This window comes from Bufo gargarizans, chromosome 4, assembly GCF_014858855.1.
Source record: "Bufo gargarizans isolate SCDJY-AF-19 chromosome 4, ASM1485885v1, whole genome shotgun sequence".
In the NCBI taxonomy this organism is placed as follows: Eukaryota; Metazoa; Chordata; class Amphibia; order Anura; family Bufonidae; genus Bufo; species Bufo gargarizans.
In genome coordinates this window covers 389,754,526-389,776,907 of record NC_058083.1, presented here as the reverse complement: position 1 = coordinate 389,776,907, position 22,382 = coordinate 389,754,526, and the positions used below count along the sequence as shown (strand labels likewise).

Sequence of the window (22,382 nt, the reverse complement as noted above, 5' to 3'; positions counted from 1 at the left end):
GGCATAAAACTGGCGTGGGGGAATGATAAATTTCCCCCATTAAGCGAGTCTGTAAAAAGAGGCCCGGACAGCTCTCCTGTTTAAAAAAAATACTTGTATTCCCCTTAAAATAGTAATGTCGGGGCAACTTTTCTTAAAAGTTTGCACTCTGTCACTCCTTCGTCATTTTTCTTGGTCATATATATAAACAACTAGGTGCTACTATTCCCAGCGGCGTGACTGGACAGTGTCAGTGTGTGGGGACACCCCAAACAACAGGTATTTTACAACGGGCCAACCATGTAATGCTCGGACACAATGGTGGCTGTTTGCAGCAGCTCGCCGTTCTGCCAAAAATGGGAATAGCACAAACAACCATTTCACAGTTACCATTACTGACGTAATCCTGATTGGTCGTGGGCCAACCTACGCTAAATAAATTAGTGTAGGGGTTCTGCAGTTTTTTTTAATGATGATTTATAGATCATCAGGATCTGATCCTGGAGGTCCGACACCCAGGTCCTCCCGCCTATCAGCTGTTTAAGAAGGCAGCGGTGCTGGCAGTAGCGCTGCAGCCTTCTCGCTGTTTCCAGCAGGCCTAGTGACGTCATGACTAGTAGCACTGGCCTGGGCACGGCTAAGCCCCATACATTTGGATACTAGTCGTGTTGTCACTGGGCCTAAGGTAAACCGCGAGAAGGCCATAGCACCAACTGCCAGCACCGCTGCCTTCTCAAACAGCTGAATATCAGTTTAAAAAAGCTGCAGAACCCCTTAAAAGTCATGGCTAAATACCTTCCTTGCCATCCCTAGCAATCTGCACAGGATGCGGAGATGTGTGGTTCTGCTCTGCAGGGGTCTTGCATACTGGCTGCACAACTAACAAGTAGTATAGATGTGAGATTGATCATAATTATTTCTCTATGTCCTTTACATGGAACACATGAAACTACCAAAAGTTTTTTTTAACAAACTATCATCATTAAAGGTCACTATTGAAAAATATGAATTAAAGGGGTTGTGCCAAGTTTGCAAGTTATCCCCCCTATTCATTCTCTATGGGAAATAGAGTATGGCGCTGAGGTATTTCCAGCTGATCCCATAAAAGAAATTAACAGTGCGTCAGGGCACATGCTCAACCTACCGATCCATCAGATGTGAGGAACAGGACCCTATTCGTGGGATTGTGGGGGTCCCACTGTCTTGTGGGTAGGGGATAACTTACAAACTTGCCACAACCCCTTTAAAATCAAAATTAGAACACTATTTTTCAGTGATATTTAAGACAAATAAGAATCCTACCATATGGTGCCAAATTTAGAAAGCGCCTCCACCAGGTCAGCCTCCACCACAGACTCACACAGCCCTCGAACATGCACTACTGGAGAGACTGACACCTTGTGATGGTTCCCACCTCCGTCCTGCAAACAAAAAGGGAATTATTATTATTTGTGTGTATATGTGTGTAACAGGTCTGCCAACCAGAAAGATGGAGTCTACATCTCTCTTGCATATGTAAACCAACAAAACAACAAGAAATGCAATCAAATGCTAAATTTATAGGGATTCGGTCACCAGGATTATGCCTATAGAGATGTTCATATGTGCAGTTAGGTCTCCTTCATCAAGTTTTAAATATACTTGTGTTTCTGCCATCAATCGGTTGTATTCATATGCTAATTACCTTCCTAAGGAGCCCAAGGGGCTGTCCCTATCGCCGTTGAAGCCCAGCTGAACCCCTTCTCCTGGAGCCCAGCAATGCCCCACATCCAATAATGCCCTCCTTCCAGCCCTGACGTCACTGCCCAGAAGCACCGTAATCCCGCCCATGCTGCCAGCACAGGGAAAGAAGACCACACAGGCACTTACATGCCATGTCCTTGCGCATGCGGGGCTGAAGGAGGGCATTACTGGATGTGTGGGCAGCAAACTCTGCAGAGATGAAACGTGGTCTGGAGAAGACAACTTTAATGGCCTGAATTGAATGGAAAGAGAAGAACTCTAGAGGAGACGTCACCTGTAAGTCACTAAACGTAAATGATTATTCTGCCACTGACTGTCTGGTCAGCGCTGTAGTCACTCATATGGTCTACAGCGTGATGATGGGTGACAGCATTCTCTTTTGTGAAACAACTCCCAGCATACTGCTACACCTATTCAGGACATACTGGGAGCTGTAGTTTCTCACTGTACAGTGCTAGATTCTGGTGCTGTAGTCATGTAATGAGCTCGGTTCTGGTGCTGTAGTCATGTAATGAGCTTGGTCTTCTGTACTGTATTCATGTAATGAGCTTGGTTCTGGTGCTGTATTTATGTAATGAGCTCGGTTCTGGTTCTGTAGTCATGTAATGAGCTCGGTTCTGGTGCTGTAGTCATGTAATGAGCTTGGTCTTCTGTACTGTAGTCATGTAATGAGCTTGGTTCTGGTGCTGTATTTATGTAATGAGCTCGGTTCTGGTGCTGTAGTCATGTAATGAGCTCGGTTCTGGTGCTGTAGTCATGTAATGAGCTTGGTCTTCTGTACTGTATTCAAGTAATGAGCTTGGTTCTGGTGCTGTATTTATGTAATGAGCTCGGTTCTGGTGCTGTAGTCATGTAATGAGCTCGGTTCTGGTGCTGTAGTCATGTAATGATCTTGGTTCTGGTGCTGTATTCACGTAATGAGCTTGGTCTTCTGTACTGTATTCATGTAATGAGCTCGGTTCTGGTGCTGTATTTATGTAATGAGCTCGGTTCTGGTTCTGTAGTCATGTAATGAGCTCGGTTCTGGTGCTGTAGTCATGTAATGAGCTCGGTTCTGGTGCTGTAGTCATGTAATGAGCTCGGTTCTGGTGCTGTAGTCATGTAATGAGCTCAGTTCTGGTTCTGTAGTCATGTAATGAGCTCGGTTCTGGTGCTGTAGTCATGTAATGAGCTCGGTTCTGGTGCTGTAGTCATGTAATGAGCTTGGTCTTCTGTACTGTAGTCATGTAATGAGCTTGGTTCTGGTGCTGTAGTCATGTAATGAGCTCGGTTCTGGTGCTGTATTTATGTAATGAGCTCGGTTCTGGTGCTGTATTTATGTAATGAGCTCGGTTCTGGTGCTGTATTTATGTAATGAGCTCGGTTCTGGTGCTGTATTTATGTAATGAGCTCGGTTCTGGTGCTGTATTTATGTAATGAGCTTGGTCTTCTGTACTGTATTTATGTAATGAGCTCGGTTCTGGTGCTGTATTTATGCAATGATCTTGGTTCTGGTGCTGTATTTATGTAATGAGCTTGGTCTTCTGTACTGTATTTATGTAATGAGCTCGGTTCTGGTACTGTAGTCATGTAATGAGCTTGGTTCTGGTGCCTTATTTATGTAATGAGCTTGGTCTTCTGTACTGTAGTCATGTAATGAGCTCGGTTCTGGTGCTGTATTCATGTAATGAGCTCGGTTCTGGTGCTGTAGTCATGTAATGAGCTCAGTTCTGGTGCTGTAGTCATGTAATGAGCTCGGTTCTGGTGCTGTAGTCATGTAATGAGCTCGGTTCTGGTGCTGTATTCATGTAATGAGCTCGGTTCTGGTGCTGTAGTCATGTAATGAGCTCGGTTCTGGTGCTGTATTCATGTAATGAGCTCGGTTCTGGTGCTGTATTCATGTAATGAGCTTGGTCTTCTGTGCTGTAGTCATGTAATGAGCTTGGTCTTCTGTACTATAGTCATGTAATGAGCTTGGTCTTCTGTACTGTAGTCATGTAACGAGCTTGGTCTTCTGTACTATAGTCATGTAATGAGCTTGGTCTTCTGTACTATAGTCATGTAATGAGCTTGGTCTTCTGTACTGTAGTCATGTAACGAGCTTGGTCTTCTGTACTATAGTCATGTAACGAGCTTGGTCTTCTGTACTATAGTCATGTAACGAGCTTGGTCTTCTGTACTGTAGTCATGTAATGAGCTTGGTCTTCTGTACTGTAGTCATGTAATGAGCTTGGTCTTCTGTACTATAGTCATGTAATGAGCTTGGTCTTCTGTACTATAGTCATGTAATGAGCTTGGTCTTCTGTACTGTAGTCATGTAACGAGCTTGGTCTTCTGTACTATAGTCATGTAATGAGCTTGGTCTTCTGTACTATAGTCATGTAACGAGCTTGGTCTTCTGTACTATAGTCATGTAATGAGCTTGGTCTTCTGTACTGTAGTCATGTAATGAGCTTGGTCTTCTGTACTGTAGTCATGTAATGAGCTTGGTCTTCTGTACTATAGTCATGTAACGAGCTTGGTCTTCTGTACTATAGTCATGTAATGAGCTTGGTCTTCTGTACTATAGTCATGTAATGAGCTTGGTCTTCTGTACTGTAGTCATGTAATGAGCTTGGTATGGCACCACTACTACTGTATATTAAATAGCACACTGCACATGCACTTCTTCCTCTGCATTTACTGTAGTGGGACTTCAAATCAGAAAGTAGGATTCCATCATGGGACATAAGAGAAAACTGCAAATAAGGTAAATAAAAAAAAAAGTAGGAATGGGAGCTATAGTAATTAATGAAAATAAACTTTAGCGTTAAAAATTGTTTATAGCACAGTGGTGTTGGGGGTTTCCGTGTGAGCAAATTGTGACAGTGCCTGTGAGACAGAGTACAGACTGCCAAAAACATGAGATGAAAATGCTTGCCCTATGCTTGTTGAGGGTTTGCTTCAGATGCAAGCCAAATAAATTAGCAAATGGCTTGTCATTCAATTCCCTGATCTGGAGTTTAAATTTGGCTCTGAACTAGAACGTCACCGAGGGAAAGTACTTATGTACCGTAAGTGAATGTATTACCAGATATAAAATCAACTAATAGTTAAAGGGGTGTTTTTTCCCATCACAGCCAACTACAGACATTACATGCTATACATGTTTGAACAATTTCACAGCAAATATATTTTTTCTCTTCTTTAATTACATTTAGATAAAATGAGTTACACATAGGTATTCCCGGAGACAGCGTCTTTACATAACGATCGTCTCTGAGTGCTAGAAAGCTGGAATCTGTAGCTTTGATTGAGATGCCAACAATATTAAGTGCTCTGCAAATATAAAGAACAAACTAAATCTACAATCTGAACTTCATCCTCGACACGTAGCGCTGCTGTATCCTGGTCATTTACTTCCAAACACTGGTAACAACTGGCTTGCCACGTTTGCTGCTTGCAGTAATACCTCGTAAAAGCCAGAAGTGTAGTATGGGGGTTACCTTTTTATAATTATTTTATAATTGTATAAGGCCCCTTTCACACGGGCGGGTATTCCGCAAGGATGCGATGCGCGAGTTGAACACATTGCACCCGCACTGAATACCGACCTATTCACTTCTATGGGGCTGTTCACATGAGCGGTGATTTTCACTCGTGAAAATCGCAGCATGCTCTATATTCTGCGCTTTTCACGTAACGCAGGCCCTATAGAAATGAATAGGGTTGCGTGAAAATCGCAAGCATCCGCAAGCAAGTGCGGATGCGGTGCGATTTTCACGCACGGTTGCTAGGAGACGATCAGGATGGAGACCCAATCATTATTATTTTCCCTTATAACATGGTTATAAGGGAAAATAATAGCATTCTGAATACAGAATGCATAGAACAATAGCGCTGGAGGGGTTAAAAAATAAAAAAATTTAACTCACCTTAATCCACTTGATCGCGAAGCCCGGCATCTCCTTCTGTCTTCATCTTAGCTCTGTGCAGCAACAGGACCTGTGGTGACGTCACTCCGGTCATCACATGATCCATCACCATGGTAAAAGATCATGTGATGGACAATGTGATGACCAGAGTGACGTCACCACAGGTCCTGTTGCTGCACAGAGCTAAGATGAAGACAGAAGGAGATGCCGGCTACGCGATCAAGTCGAGTAAAAAATTTTTTTATTTTTTTTAACCCCTCCAGTGCTATTTTACTATGCATTCTGTATTCAGAATGCTATTATTTTCCCTTATAACTATGTTATAAGGGAAAATAATACAATCTACAGAACACCGATCCCAAGCCCGAACTGTGAAGAAGTTCAGGTACCAAACATGCGCAATTTTTCTCATGCGAGTGCAAAATGCATTACAATGTTTTACACTCGCGCAGAGAAATCATGCGTGTTCCTGCAACGCCCGTGTGAAAGAGGCCTAAGAGTGCTGAGACCCTCACCAGTCACTGGAACGAGGAGAGAGAAGCACTCACTGCAGGAGATGGACTCCAGAAGAACTCATAGGGGGAGATTTATCATTTCCCTAAAAAGTCGTATCCTATGTGTTTGCGACTTTTTAAAAAATTGTCGCATCTCTTTCATTTTACACCGCCCTCACTACTTTCCCTAAAGGGACATGGCAAGAGAGGGGGCATGGCCAGCCGCCCAACACATTTACCTTAAAGGGAACCTGTCACCTGGATTTTGTGTATAGAGCTGAGGACATGGATTGCTAGATGGCCGCTAGCACATCCGCAATACCCAGTCCCCATAGCTCTGTGTGCTTTTGTGTATAAAAACCGATTTGATACATATGCAAATTAACCTGAGATGAGTCAGAGCTTGAAAATATGACTCTTCTCTGGTCACACAAGTAAGATATGACTCTTTTATGTTAATTTGCATATGTATCAAATCTGGGTTTTTTACACAATAAAAGCACAGAGAGCTATGGGGACTGGGTATTGCGGATGTGCTAGCGGCCATCTAGCAACCCATGTCCTTAGCTCTATACCCAAAATCCAGGTGACAGGTTCCCTTTAATTTACACCAGTTTTATGGTGCAAATGAAGCCAGAAATACACAGCAGCTCTGAGCTGTCGAAGATTTCTGTGTAGGAGCACGGACTGCAGGAGAATGCTCTTAATCTATAATCTTGTCATAAATTAGGTGCCTCCTCCGGTGGCGCAGGGGATATCAAGCACAGAAAGCACTGGTCTTGATAAATCTCCCCCATAGAGTTTCTGTTGAGCGCCTATGTGAGCGTTCCCTCTTCTCATTCCAGCGATTGGTCGGGGTTTAAGCACTCAGAACATCACCGATCAAAACCTTTTTATATGTTGCTATGTGAGATCAACATTTTTTTGAAAGTTTAGTGACACTTTACGTTGTTATTTTTATAGTTGTGTTGATACAAATGTGGCAACATCAATTACTTGTACTTTTTCTATTGTCCATAATGAAACACATACAATTTATTTTTATTTCATTCTGTAAACTTTATTGGTATGTTTTTGTTTTAATTTTTATTTTTGTCTTGCTGCTTTGACTGCTTAGGATAGCATCTAACTGATGCACCGATTGCATGCACCAATTTTTGTCTGTCTGAAACCCGGCACTCATTACGGGGTCGGGGGGTGAATAGCAGTACCTGGCTAGGCTGGATCCAATGACGTTCGGCAGGCTGTGCTCTGCAGGAATGGTGTGTACCTACTAGGGTTGCACCAGGTATCGAATTATCAATACCCAGTCGATACTTTTGTACCGGTATCGATTCGATACCAGGATTTGCATTTTACCGATAATAGGCTGCACTACTGCGCCATGTTTCCTCAGCAGCACAGGGGAGAAGGAAGCAGTCTCTCCCTCCCCCTTGTGCCGCTTCCACCAATGAGAGGAGAGAGGGGAGGGAGGGGCACACTGCTCCACCAATGAAAATAACTAACGCTTAATACAGATACAGGAGGCGGGTGCCGGTGGCAGAATCACATAGCCGGCACCCAACCTCAAACGTTAGTTACTTTCATTGGTGGCGCAGTGCGTCCCCCAGTGTTAAAAACATTGGTGGTGCAGTGCGCCCCCCCCCAGTATTATAATCATTGGTGGCAGTGGCCACAGGATCCCCTCCCCTCCTCCTCATTGGTGGTGCAGTGGCAGTTCTGATCGGAGCCCTAACAGTGTAATCGGTTACCATGGCAGCCAGGACACTACTGAAGCCCTGGCTGCCATGGTAAGCTCCCTGCTGCAGTGAGCACAAAGCACCGAGCAGCAGGGACAGTGTGAAGTCCTATTCACCCTAATAGAGCTTTTAGGGTGAATAGGACAAGGGATTAAAAGATCCCAGGTTCTAGCCCCTAAGGAGGAAAATATTTATTTAAAAAAAAGTAAAAAAATAAATAAAAAGTTGAAAAAAGCCACCTAAATATTAGGTGTAAATCGGCCCGTTTCCCAATTTTACATTTAAAATATATAAACAATAAATAAACATATTACATATCGCCACATCCGAAAAGTTAAAACTATCTCCTATGTGGTTTTTTAGTCACCTTGTCCCCCCCAAAAATAGGATAGGACTGTTCGATTATGAGCCAGACGTTCCATAAAATGCGGAATGTACGCAGATTTTTTGGTGTTTTATTTTTTTCGCGTGGTATCGAGTATCGCAATACTTTTTTTATGGTATCGAAATCGAATCAAAATTTTGGTATCGTGACAACCCTATGTGGGACAACCTCTTTAACCACTTCAACCCCGCTAGCTGAAACCCCCTTCATGACTAGGCCACTTTTTACACTACACTACTTTCACCGTTTATCGCTCGGTCATGCAACTTACCACCCAAATGAATTTTACCTCCTTTTCTTCTCACTAATAGAGCATTTGGTGGTATTTCATTGCTGCTGACATTTTTACTTTTTTTTGTTATTAATCGAAATTTAACGTTTTTTTTGCAAAAAAATGAAATTTTTCACTTTCAGCTGTAAAATTTTGCAAAAAAAACGACATCCATATATAAATTTTTCGCTAAATTTATTGTTCTACATGTCTTTGATAAAAAAAAATGTTTGGGCAAAAAAATAATGGTTTGGGTAAAAGTTATAGCGTTTACAAACTATGGTACAAAAATGTGAATTTCCGCTTTTTGAAGCAGCTCTGACTTTCTCAGCACCTGTCATGTTTCCTGAGGTTCTACAATCCCCAAACAGTAGAAAAACCCCACAAATGACCCCATTTCGGAATGTAGACACCCTAAGGTATTCGCTGATGGGCATAGTGAGTTCATAGAACTTTTTATTTTTTGTCACAAGTTAGCGGAAAATGATATTTTTTTTTTTCTTACAAAGTCTCATATTCCACTAACTTGCGACAAAAAATAAAAAATTCTAGGAACTCGCCATGCCCCTCACGGAATACCTTGGGGTGTCTTCTTTCCAAAATGGGGTCACTTGTGGGGGTAGTTATACTGCCCTGGCATTCTAGGGGCCCAAATGTGTGAGAAGTACTTTGCAATCAAAATGTGTAAAAAATGGCCTGCGAAATCCGAAAGATGCACTTTGGAATATGTGCCCCTTTGCCCACCTTGGCTGCAAAAAAGTGTCACACATCTGGTATCGCCGTACTCAGAAGAAGTTGGGGAATGTGTTTTGGGGTGTCATTTTACATATAACCATGCTGGGTGAGAGAAATATCTTGGCAAAAGACAACTTTTCCAATTTTTTTTATACAAAGTTGGCATTTGACCAAGATATTTCTCTCACCCAGCATGGGTATATGTAAAATGACACCCCAAAACACATTCCCCAACTTCTCCTGAGAACGGCGATACCAGATGTGTGACACTTTTTTGCATGGGGTGATCAGTGGTTCATAAAGGGTTAATAAGTGACGGGGGGGGGGGGGGGTGTAGTGTAGTGTAGTGTAGTGGTGTTTGGTGCTACTTTAGTGAGCTGCCTGAGTCCTCTGGTGGTCGATCCAAACAAAAGAGACCACCAGAGGACCAGGTAGCAGGTATATTAGATGCTGTTATCAAAACAGCGTCTAATATACCTGTTAGGGGTTAAAAAAAATCACATCTCCAGCCTGCCAGCGAGCGATCGCCGCTGGCAGGCTGGAAATCCACTCTCTTACCTTCTGTTCCTGTGAGCGCGCGCGCGCCTGTGTGCGCGCGTTCACAGGAGATCTCGGCTCTCGCGGGAGGACGCGTATATGCGTCCACCCAGAAGAGCAGGGCCGCCGGCAGGACGCAATCCTGCGTACGGCGGTCCTGGAGTGGTTAAGGTGCCTGCACACGGGCCAATTGGGGACCCTGTGGCCACTGCCACCAATGATTAATACTGGGGAGGGTTTGAGTTACCAGAGGGGGCTGATAAGAGGGAGAGGCTGGAATCAGGGGCTGGGGGGCGGGTCAGAGGCTGGGGGGCACATGAGAGGCTGGCTGCCATGGTCAGCTCCCTGCTGTTGTGTGCACAAAGCACAGGGCAACAGGGAGAGTGTAAAGTCCTATTCACCCTAATAGAGCTAGGGTGAATATGACAAGGGTTCTAGTCCTTAAGGAGGCTAATAGTTATTAACCCCTTAAGGACACAGGGCGTACAGGTACGCCCTTGTGCCCTGGTACTTAAGGACACAGGGCGTACATGTACGCCCTGTGCATTTTCAATCACCGCCGCGCGGCCGGCGGCGATCGGAACCCCGTGCCTGCTCAAATCATTGAGCAGGCACTTGGGGCAAATGCGTCGGGGGGTCCGGTGACCCCCCCATGTATGCGATCGCAAAAAACCGCAGGTCAATTCAGACCGGCGGTTTTCTGCGTTTCCGGGTTATTCGGGTCTCTGAAGACCCGATAACCCGGAACAGGATGGTGATGGTGGTGTGATTTCACTCCACCAATCACCATCCAGCGATCCTGAGTGGTGATGGTGACATCACCACTCAGGATCGCTTTCTGATTGGTCAGGGGGCGGTGCGGCGGCAGATTCAAAAGAGGCAGGCGCCCCTCTCCTCCTCCTTTTGTGTTCCAGCGCCGGAGGAGAGAGGAGCTGCCTGCTTGTGTCCACCATCGCTGCCAGCACCCCTGATCTGTGCCCCCAGGACCCGATCTGTGCCCCAGCACCCCATCAGGTACATAGGGACAGCTAGGGAAAGTTTGGGATAGGCAGGGAAAAAAAAGGGAAAGTTAGTTTTTTTTTACTTTTTATTGCATCACCCTAGTTAGGGTGTCTGGGGTCCACAGCACAGCTGTGTGACCCTAGACCCCCCAGGGGTGCTGCCACTTGCCCCCCTCCCCCTGCCACTTGCGCCCCCCCCCCCCCCCACCTTTTTTGGGGTGCTTTTTTTTTTTTTTTTTTTTTTTTTGAGTTCGCTGACTGTGACCGGCACTTAGCGTCCGGCCACTGTAAGCGCATCGCACACCCCACCGCTGATCAACTTCGGACGGTTGATCAGCAGTTTTGAATTTTTTTTCCTCACTTTTTTGCCCTTTTTTTTAGTTAGTTTTATTTATTTTTTTCTGTTAGTTTTAGGGTGAGTTCGTGAACACCCGTGCCCCCTCACACACGCACACCAAATAAAGAGTTACACACACGCACATATACACGCAGACACACACTCCCCTATGGCCCGCCGGACGTTCTCGGCCGAGGAGGCATACGCCCAGCTTGCCTCCGAGTCCGAGAGTCCCAGTGAGGATGAGGATGACCCCACATTCCTGTTGTCATCCGCATCCTCCTCATCATCTAGCGATGATGATGAGCCCCCAAGGCGGCGGAGACGCCGCCAGGAGGAGCAAGGGGACCGCCATGTTAGGGACCCTGTGGCCCACACTAGTACGAGCAGCTCTGGGGCTCGTACTGGTTTCCCGGCCCACCAGTTAAATCCACCGGAGCACCCTGCCGGTGAACTTGTCTGGTGTAGCCCAGAGCGATACGAGCCCGTGATTCCTGATTTTGTAGGCCAATCAGGAATCCAGATTTCCACAGTGGGCTACACTGAATATGACTTTTTTTGTCATTTTTTCAGTGACTCACTGGTAAATCTGATGGTGGAGCAGACGAATCTGTACGCCCAACAGTTCGTCGCTCAACACCCGGGCTCCTTTTTGGCCAGGCCCGGTGGCTGGACGCCGGTCAGTGCAGCCGAAATGAGGACATTTTGGGGCCTCGTGCTGCATATGGGCCTGGTCAAGAAACCCAGTGCCAGGCTGTACTGGAGTGGGGACGTCCTATATCAGACCCCACTTTACAGTACGGTTATGACACGCTCCCGGTTTGAGGCCATCAGGAAATGTCTGCATTATTCCGATAATGCAGCATGTCCACCCCGAGGTGATCCTGCCCATGACCGTCTGTACAAGATACGGCCGGTCATCGATCACTTTGGGGCCAAATTCATGGAGGCCTATGTACCTGGAAGGGAGGTCGTGGTTGATGAGTCTCTCATTGCATTCAAGGGGAGACTCATTTTCCGCCAGTATGTGCCTTCCAAGCGGGCGAGGTATGGCGTGAAGCTATACAAAATTTGTGAGAGTACCTCAGGGTACACTTACAAATTTCGTGTGTACGAGGGGCGAGATTCCCGGATTCAACCACCAGAATGTCCCCCCACTCTGGGTGTTACCGGGAAACTCGTGTGGGACCTTATGTACCCACTGCTGGATAAGGGTTACCACTTGTACGTGGATAACTTTTATACCAGTATCCCCTTGTTCCAGTCCCTTGCCGCCAGATCCACGTCCGCTTGTGGGACCGTGCGGAAAAATCAACGCGGCCTCCCTGCCCACCCCCTCCAGGTACCCATCCCCAGGGGTGAGACCCGTGCCCTTACCACTGGAAACCTGTTGCTGGTCAGGTATAAGGACAAGAGGGATGTCCTTATGCTGTCCACAATTCATGGTAACGGCATCACCCCTGTCCCTGTGCGAGGTACCGCGGCAACGGTCCTCAAGCCCGATTGTATCGTCGCCTACAATCGGTATATGGGAGGAGTTGATCTCTCGGATCAAGTCCTCAAGCCATATAACGCCATGCGCAAAACCCGGGCATGGTACAAAAAAGTTGCGGTCTACTTGGTGCAGGTTGCCATGTACAACTCTTTTGTACTATCCCGAAGCGCTGGCAGCACAGGGACATTCCTCCAGTTCTATGAGGCAGTCCTCAAGGCCCTGATCTTTTCGGACCGGGAAAGAGCAGGCCGGAGTACCTCGGGAACTGTAGGCGCCCGGATCGTCCCTGGCCAACACTTTCCAGGTGTGGTCCCCCATACTGGAAAGAAGGGACGAACCCAAAAAAAGTGCAGAGTGTGTCGCAGGAGGGGGATACGGAAGGACACGACTACTCAGTGCGACACATGCCCCGATCATCCGGGCCTCTGCATTGACGGTTGCTTCAGGGAGTATCACACTTCCATGGAGTACTAAATTTATATCCCAATTTAGGACTGACATGGGATAAAAAAAAAAAAATGGTTCTCAGACTTGAGACACCCAAAAAAACTAAAATAATTTATTAAAAGTAGACATAGGTATTGCCGCGTCTGTAATAATCTCCTCTATAAAAATGCCCCATGACCTAACCCCCCAGATTAAGGCTGCTTTCACACTAGCGTTCGGTATTCCGTTCGTGAGCTCCGTTTGAAGGAGCTCACGAGCGGACCCGAACGCAGCCGTCCAGCCCTGATGCAGTCTGAATGGAGGCGGATCCGCTCAGACTGCATCAGTCTGGCGGCGTTCAGCCTCCGCTCCGCTCGCCTCCGCACGGACAGGCGGACAGCTGAACGCTGCTTGCAGCGTTCGGGTGTCCGCCTGGCCGTGCGGAGGCGTGCGGATCCGTACGGATCCGTCCAGACTTTCAATGTAAGTCAATGGGGACGGATCCGTTTGAAGATGCCACAATGTGGCTCAATCTTCAAGCGGATCCGTCCCCCATTGACTTTACATTGAAAGTCTGGACGGATCCGTACTAGGCTATTTTCACACTTAGCTTTTTTTTGCTAAAATAATGCAGACGGATCCGTACTGAACGGAGCCTCCGTCTGCATTATTATGGGCGGATCCGTTCTGAACGGATCCGCCCGAACGCTAGTGTGAAAGTAGCCTAACACGGTCCAGAAAAAAAAAAAAGGTGCAAAAAAAGTTTTTTTTTGTCACCTTACATAATAAAAAGCAAGCGATCAAAAAGTCATATAGCCCCCAAATTAGTGCCAATACAACCGTCATCTCATCCCGCAAAAAATGAGCCCCCACATAAGATAATCAGATAAAAAAAAAAATTGAAAATGACTCTTAGACTTTAGAGATACAAATTTTTTTTTAGGGAATCAAAAAGGATAATATAGTCTAAAACCTAAATTATTGTAAAAAAAAAGTTGACTTATTAGGTATCGCCACGTCCGTAAGAATCTCCTCTATAAAAATACCCCATGACCCAACCCCCCAGATTAACACAGTAAAAAAAAAAAAAAAAAAATAGGTGCAAAAATTTTTTTTTTGTCACCTTACATAACAAAAAGTTTCATAGCAAGCGATCAAAAAGTCATATAGCCCCCAAAATAGTGCCAATAAAACCGTCCGCTCATCCCGCAAAAAATGAGCCCCCACATAAGATAATTGGCTAAAAGAAAATTAAAAAAATTACACTTAGACTTTAGAGATACCCAAAAAAAAAAGTTGTATCAAAAAAGATAATATAGTCAAAAACCTAAATAATTGTAAAAAAAAGTAGACTTATTAGATATTGCCGCGTCCGTAAGAATCTCCTCTATAACAATATCCCATGACCTAACTACCCAGATTAACACGGTTAAAAAAAAAACAAAAAAACGGTGCCAAAACCGCTATTTTTGGCACTTTTCCATTTCAGTCCGTTTTTTCCGGTAAGAAAACAAGGGTTAACAACCAAACAAAAGTTAAAATTTATTACCCTGATACTGCAGTTTACAGAAACGCCACATTTGTGGTCGTAAACTGCTGTATCCGTAAAAGGGAGGCTGCAAAAGGAAAGGACCGACATGGTTTCTGGAAGGCCGATTTTGATGGCCTTTTTTATTGACACCATATCCCTTTTGAAGCCCCCCTGATGCCCCCCTAGAGTAAAAACTCCCTAAAATTGACCCCATCTAAGAAACTACACCCCTCAAGGTATTCAAAAATGATTATACAAACTTTATTAACCCTTTAGGTGTTCCTCAACAGTTAATGGCAAATGGAGATGAAATATCAGAATTTCAATTTTTGGTAACCTTACCTCACAAAAATGTAATATAGAGCAACCAAAAATTATATTTACCCTAAAAATACTCCCCCAAAAAATGCCACCTTATCCCGTAGTTTCCAAAATGGGGTCACTTTTAGGGAGTTTCGACTCCAGGGGTGCATCAGGGGGGTTGAAACAGGACACGGTGTAAATAAACCGGTCCATAAAAATCAGCCCTCCAAAAACCAAACGGCGCACCTTTCACTCTACGCCCCGCTGTGTGGCCGTACAGTAGTGTACGGCCACATATTGGGTATTTCTGTAAACGGCAGAGTCAGGGTAATAAAGATACAGTCTTGTTTGGCTGTTAACCCTTGCTTTGTTAGTAGAAAACATGGGTTAAAATGGAAAATAAGGCAAAAAAATGAAATTTTCCAATTTCATCCCCATTTGCCAATAACTCTTGCGCAACACCTAAAGGGTTAACGACGAATGTAAAATCAGTTTTGAATACCTTGAGGGGTGTAGTTTCTTAGATGGGGTCACTTTTAGGGAGTTTCTACTCTAGGGGTGCATCAGGGGTCTTCAAATGGGACATGGTGTAAATAAACCAGTCCATAAAAATCAGCCCTCCAAAAACCAAACGGCGCACCTTTCACTCTATGCCCCGCTGTGTGGCCGTACAGTAGTTTACGGCCACATATTGGGTGTTTCTGTAAACGGCAGAGTCAGGGTAATAAAGATACAGTCTTGTTTGGCTGTTAACCCTTGATTTGTTAGTGGAAAAAATGGGTTAAAATGGAAAATTAGACAAAAAAATGAAATTTGCAAATTTCATCCCCATTTGCCAATAACTCTTGCGCAACACCTAAAGGGTTAACGACGAATGTAAAATCAGTTTTGAATACCTTGAGGGGTGTAGTTTCTTAGATGGGGTCACTTTTAGGGAGTTTCTACTCTAGGGGTGCATCAGGGGTCTTCAAATGGGACATGGTGTAAATAAACCAGTCCATAAAAATCAGCCCTCCAAAAACCAAACGGCGCACCTTTCACTCTACGCCCCGCTGTGTGGCCGTACAGTAGTGTACGGCCACATATTGGGTATTTCTGTAAACGGCAGAGTCAGGGTAATAAAGATACAGTCTTGTTTGGCTGTTAACCCTTGCTTTGTTAGTAGAAAACATGGGTTAAAATGGAAAATAAGGCAAAAAAATGAAATTTTCCAATTTCATCCCCATTTGCCAATAACTCTTGCGCAACACCTAAAGGGTTAACGACGAATGTAAAATCAGTTTTGAATACCTTGAGGGGTGTAGTTTCTTAGATGGGGTCACTTTTAGGGAGTTTCTACTCTAGGGGTGCATCAGGGGTCTTCAAATGGGACATGGTGTAAATAAACCAGTCCATAAAAATCAGCCCTCCAAAAACCAAACGGCGCACCTTTCACTCTATGCCCCGCTGTGTGGCCGTACAGTAGTTTACGGCCACATATTGGGTGTTTCTGTAAACGGCAGAGTCAGGGTAATAAAGATACAGTCTTGTTTGGCTGTTAACCCTTGATTTGTTAGTGGAAAAAATGGGTTAAAATGGAAAATTAGACAAAAAAATGAAATTTTCCAATTTCATCCCCATTTGCCAATAACTCTTGCGCAACACCTAAAAGGTTAACGACGAATGTAAAATCAGTTTTGAATACCTTGAGGGGTGTAGTTTCTTAGATGGGGTCACTTTTAGGGAGTTTCTACTCTAGGGGTGCATCAGGGGTCTTCAAATGGGACATGGTGTAAATAAACCAGTCCATAAAAATCAGCCCTCCAAAAACCAAACGGCGCACCTTTCACTCTACGCCCCGCTGTGTGGCCGTACAGTAGTTTACGGCCACATATTGGGTGTTTCTGTAAACGGCAGAGTCAGGGTAATAAAGATACAGTCTTGTTTGGCTGTTAACCCTTGCTTTGTTAGTGGAAAAAATGGGTTAAAATAAAAAATTTGACAAAAAAAAGAAATTCTCAAATTTCATCCCCATTTGCCAATAACTCTTGTGCAACACCTAAAGGGTTAACAACGTATGTAAAATCAGTTTTGAATACCTTGAGGGGTGTAGTTTCTTAGATGGGGTCATTTTTGGGTGGTTTCTATTATGTAAGCCTCGCAAAGTGACTTCAGACCTGAACTGGTCCCTAAAAATGTCGTTTTTGTAAATTGCTGAAAAATTTCAAGATTTGCTTCTAAACTTCTAAGCCTTATAACATCCCCAAAAAATAAAATATCATTCCCAAAACAATTCAAACATAAAGTAGACATATGGGGAATGTAAAGTCATCACAATTTTTGGGGGTATTACTATGTATTACAGAAGTAGAGAAACTGAAACTTTGAAATTTGCTAATTTTTCCAAAAATTTGTTAAATTAGGTATTTTTTGGTGCAAAAAAAAATATTTTTTTGACTTCATTTCACCAGTGTCATGAAGTACAATATGTGACGAAAAAACAATCTCAGAACGGCCTGGATAAGTCAAAGCGTTTTAAAGTTATGAGCACTTAAAGTGACACTGGTCAGATTTGCAAAAAATGGCCTGGTCCTAAGGTGTAAAAAGGCTGTGTCCCTAAGGGGTTAAATAAAAAGTAAAAAAAAAAAAAAAAGGTTTAACCCCCCCCAATATAGAAAACAATATATTGCGATATATCGCACATGCTTAAAATTATATCGCAATATAGATTTTAGGCCATATCGCCCACGCCTAATTGGGAACAAACATTAGTACAAACGCTAGTTTCCAAAAAATGGCCCCCGATTACATGATGAACGATCAAATGCTCGTTTATCAAGTGACATGCATATAACACAATGCACTGTTTCTGGACAGTCCTATGTAAACACGAATGTGCTGCTGACAAACCATGGTTCTGTACCCGACTGCTAACCCCCATACAGAGGAGATGGTTGCTACAAATAAATGCAGTTCTCACTTCCTGTGACAAGCAAGTACTTTGTAAGTCGGCCCATGTAAAGAGGCCTTCATCACCTCTGCACACTCTCACCTACAAGACTTCTTCTCTTGTCCCTCACCTCCCTTATGGAGCTCCCCCATCATTTCATCTGAAGCTCTGCCTTAGAATATATACCGTATTTTTCGCCGTATAAGACGCACCTAGGTTTTTGGGGAGGAAAATAAGAAAAAAAAATTTTTAACCAAAAGGTGTGCTGTGGGTTTGGAACTAGGTGGTCTGTGGATGGCACTATTACTGGGGATCTGTGGATGACGGACACTGTTATGGGGGGGATCTGTGGATGACGGACACTGTTATGGGGGGGATCTGTGGATGACGGACACTGTTATGGGGGGGATCTGTGGATGACGGACACTGTTATGGGGGGGATCTGTGGATGACGGACACTGTTATGGGGGGGATCTGTGGATGACGGACACTGTTATGGGGGGGATCTGTGGATGACGGACACTGTTATGGGGGGGATCTGTGGATGACGGACACTGTTATGGGGGGGATCTGTGGATGACGGACACTGTTATGGGGGGATCTGTGGATGACGGACACTGTTATGGGGGCAACTGTGGATGACGGACACTGTTATGGGGGAACTGTGGATGACAGACACTGTTATGGGGGAACTGTGGATGACAGACACTGTTATGGGGGGATCTGTGGCTGGCACTGTTACAGGGGGGGGGAATCTGTGGATGGCACTGTTATACATGTGTCATCCACAGACCCTCCCAGCCCATAACTGTGCCATCCACAGATCCCCCGCCGCTCCAGTATACTAATATAATATGTCTGATTTAATTAATGGTTATTAAATATGCATCTTTATTCCTAATAGTACCTTAAATCCTAAGCGCTTCAGTACAATGCCGGCAGGCCGGGCAGCCGGCAGGCCGGGCAGCCGGCGCGGCGCGTCACTCACTGACGTCACTTGCCTGCGCCGCCTGATTCATTCATAAAGTAGGCGGCGCAGGCACGTGACATCAGGGAGTTACGCTGCCGCCCGCCCGGCCTGCATTGTACGGATGCGCTTAGGATTTAAGGTACTATTAGGCATAAAGCGGCATATTTAATAACCATTAATTGAATATGACATATTTTATTAGTACACCGGAGCGGCGGGGCGGGCCTTTAGTACAGTGACTGCACCGCCCCGCCGCTATTGCTGGCCCCAGCTCCTCCTCCCAGTCCCTCCCAGAGTCCCCGCTCGCTTTACATCGCTGCCAGCGATGTAAAACTTACTGCATTCGCCGTATAAGACGCAGGGGCATTTTCCCCCCATTTTGGGGGAAGAAAAAGTGCGTCTTATACGGCGAAAAATACGGTACATAGAGACAGAATGTGCTATACAGTATAATTAGAAAACCGTGCACCTCCAGCAGTGTAATTAGGGGTGTGCGATATGGCCTAAAATCTATATTGCGATATAATTTTAAGCATGTGCGATATGCGATATATATCGTGATATATTGTTTTCTATATTTTCTATATTTGCTGTAAGCATTAGCAATGCGCCGCACAGACAGAAGAAGGAGCGACCGGCGGCCACGGCGCACGTGAGTATAATGCTGCTCACTAACATACCATGGCAGCCAGGACTACAGTAGTGTGAGTCCTGGTTGCCAATTGGTACCCGATCTTTACTACCGCTCCGTGGTCATATCGCGGTCCGGCGATATAGGCGATATGCACAAAATCCATATCGTGGCACAAATTTATATCGCCTATAAATAAAATGTGTAATATTTTCTCTCTTATGGTGGGGAATGGATTATAAAAACAATTCTTCAATATGACAGTAGAGCTGGAGCTTCTGGGCATCAGGCACACAGACTTCATCTAAATTGTACCTCGTGTTGCAGAGGCAACTGGCATAACACTACTCTGGGAAAAATAGCTCCAACGCCTTAGATGTCGGGTGATCGTATACCCAACAGAAAGCATGGCCTGTATGTAGTCTGTGTAATGAACGACTAGGAAAACTTAAAATATTGTAACTTGAGGTACTAATGTCTTAGGAAAAAATAAAAAAAACGGACCAGCATTGTAAATTAAACTACTGAGGATAGGACTGGCTCTGTGTGTACGATTTCTTGCCACCTACCTTCCTGATTTCTGGTAAACTCATGTGTGGGTTTTAGACTTATTTAGTTTACTCGGGACATTGAGGTGGCACAAAAATACATTTATTATACTGATATATATGTATATATACATTATATATCCTTGTGTTATACCACATGGCATCAATTAAACACTAATAAAGGGAACCAGTCAGCAGTTTTGAGAGCAAACATAACATTTGCCGACATTTTATAAACAGGAGAAGAGAAATTATATTCTGCCAGATTCTGCTCCTGTAAGTGCCCTGGAGCGGGAGCTTCTGGCCATGTAGGAAACTGAATGGAATTTTCAACATTTTGACAGAAGGACTTATATTTACAAAAGATTTTAGGCAGAAAATACCCTTGTCCTATTATGACTAAGTGTGGCTTATTAATGGTACAACACAATGAAACTGACATTTCTATACTGGCCTTGATGTCCCCCTGCGCCGCCAATGGATGCACTGAATTTATGACCAGGCCTCATCATTTAAGTGTATCCTCCAACAGTCCATGTTCGCATAGATTTCAAACATCATTTAGGCTAGAGCTACTCAGTGACACGTGTTGCGTGACAATAAGTCATGTGACAAAAAGGGTACAACTACATTGGGACATGAGTCGCGTGACATTCATGTCGCACCAATGTCGTGCAACATGTTTTGTAATGATAGTCAATGGTGTCGCACTGCAACATATGACATGCTGTGACTGCGACATGACAGTGGCACAATAGTCCAACTTGGATGGTTTTTCGACTGTTGTGTCACAGTTGCAGAATTTCACAGTACAACACCATTGACTATCATTATAAAAAAATGTTGCGCTACTTTTCTGCAACAAATTTCTCTCTGTATCCCTAGCCTTACAGCAGTAACTTGGCATAAATGATGGTAATGTGCCGCCGCCGTACCCCTTTTTTGGAAAGTGGTCAGGACGGTGTAGAAACGCCACTTGCTCCTAGTTTTAGGCTACTTTCACACTAGCGTTAGGTTTGTCCAGCAGGGAAATAGCCTGCCAGATCCTTACTAATGCTTGCACAAGTGTGCTGCCGGAAGTCCAATGGGGCCGGGCCGGGGGTCCGGCCGCAGCACAGCAAACATGCCGAGAGGCGGCCGTACAAAAACCACAGTATGTTCTATATTGTGCTTTTTTTTTTCCATAGAAATGAATGGGCTTGCATGAAAAACGGAAGACATCCATATGCAATGTGGTTTTCACTGATGGTTGCTTCGACATGTTGAGTGTTGTTCTTCAGTTTTTCTTCACTCCCTTGAAAAACGTATCAAAATCTGATTGCATCCACATGGAAAAACTGAAACACTGAACGCAATCGCAGACAAAACTGATGAACCATTCATTTTTTCCCTGAACAGATCCTGACTCATTCCGTATCGCTCGTGTGAATGAGGTCCTACTGAGCTGGTTTATGACCTTAAAAATGTGCATCACTTGCTTTTATCTATGAGTGGAAAGGAAGTGGTGGAACTCTACAGCGATGAAACTAGTGGTGGGGACCAACAACCACCGACAGGTTAAGAAGCCATTTTCTGAGCCTATTCAGTGCACCGGATCATTAGATCCTGCACTCAATCTAGCAGATAGACTTTGTCGTGCATGTTTTAGCTATGACGGTGGTGGATGCTTGCACAGTACAAGCGAATGCCTCATCTCCTCATCTGAAATGATGGCTTCTCTAGCCCTTTATAGTCACCACCCTCAGTGCTAGCCACGTCGTGACAAGGATAATATACATGTACACAGTATAAGGCTACTTTCACACTAGCGTTCGGAGCGGGTCCGTCTGATGTTTCATCAGACGGATCTGCTCCTATAATGCAGACGTTTGCATCCGTTCAGAACGGATCCGTCTGCATTATAACTTAGAAAAATTTCTAAGTGTGAAAGTAGCCTGAGCGGATCCGTTCAGACTTTACATTGAAAGTCAATGGGGGACGGATCCGCTTGAAGATTAAGCCATATGGTGTCATCTTCAAGCGGATCCGTCCCCACTGACTTCCATTATAAGTCTGGACGCATCCGCTCGCCTCCGCACGGCCAGGCGGACACCCAAACGCTGCAAGCAGCGTTCAGCTGTCCGCTCACTGAGCGGAGCGGAGGCTGAGCGCTGGCAGGCGGATGCATTCTCAGTGGATCCGCCTCCACTGAGAATGCATTAGGGCCAGACGGCTGTGTTCAGGGCCGCTTGTGAGCCCCTTCAAACGAAGCTCACGAGCGGACACCTGAACGCAGGTGTGAAAGTAGCCTAAGCCGGGCAGTGATATTCTATCATACTCTGCCACAGACAAGCACAAAACAAATATACAAAGTCAGCACTTTTTATCTTTTGTTTCTCCCTCATCGCCTCATGGATTGCAAGCTCTTGTGAGCAGGGCCCTCATTCCTGGTTTCA

At 44.8% G+C, this 22,382-nt stretch overlaps 1 protein-coding gene across 2 annotated transcripts in view; it reads right to left on the bottom strand.

Annotated features, from left to right (window-relative positions):
- Positions 1-22,382, bottom strand: part of HNRNPLL (heterogeneous nuclear ribonucleoprotein L like) — a 94,269-nt gene that overhangs the window by 58,943 nt on the left and 12,944 nt on the right. For both annotated transcript variants that reach the window (XM_044291343.1, XM_044291344.1), the window contains exon 2: positions 1,282-1,400. In XM_044291343.1, the coding sequence (XP_044147278.1) occupies positions 1,282-1,400 (119 nt within the window). The remainder of the gene's footprint in view (positions 1-1,281; positions 1,401-22,382) is intronic.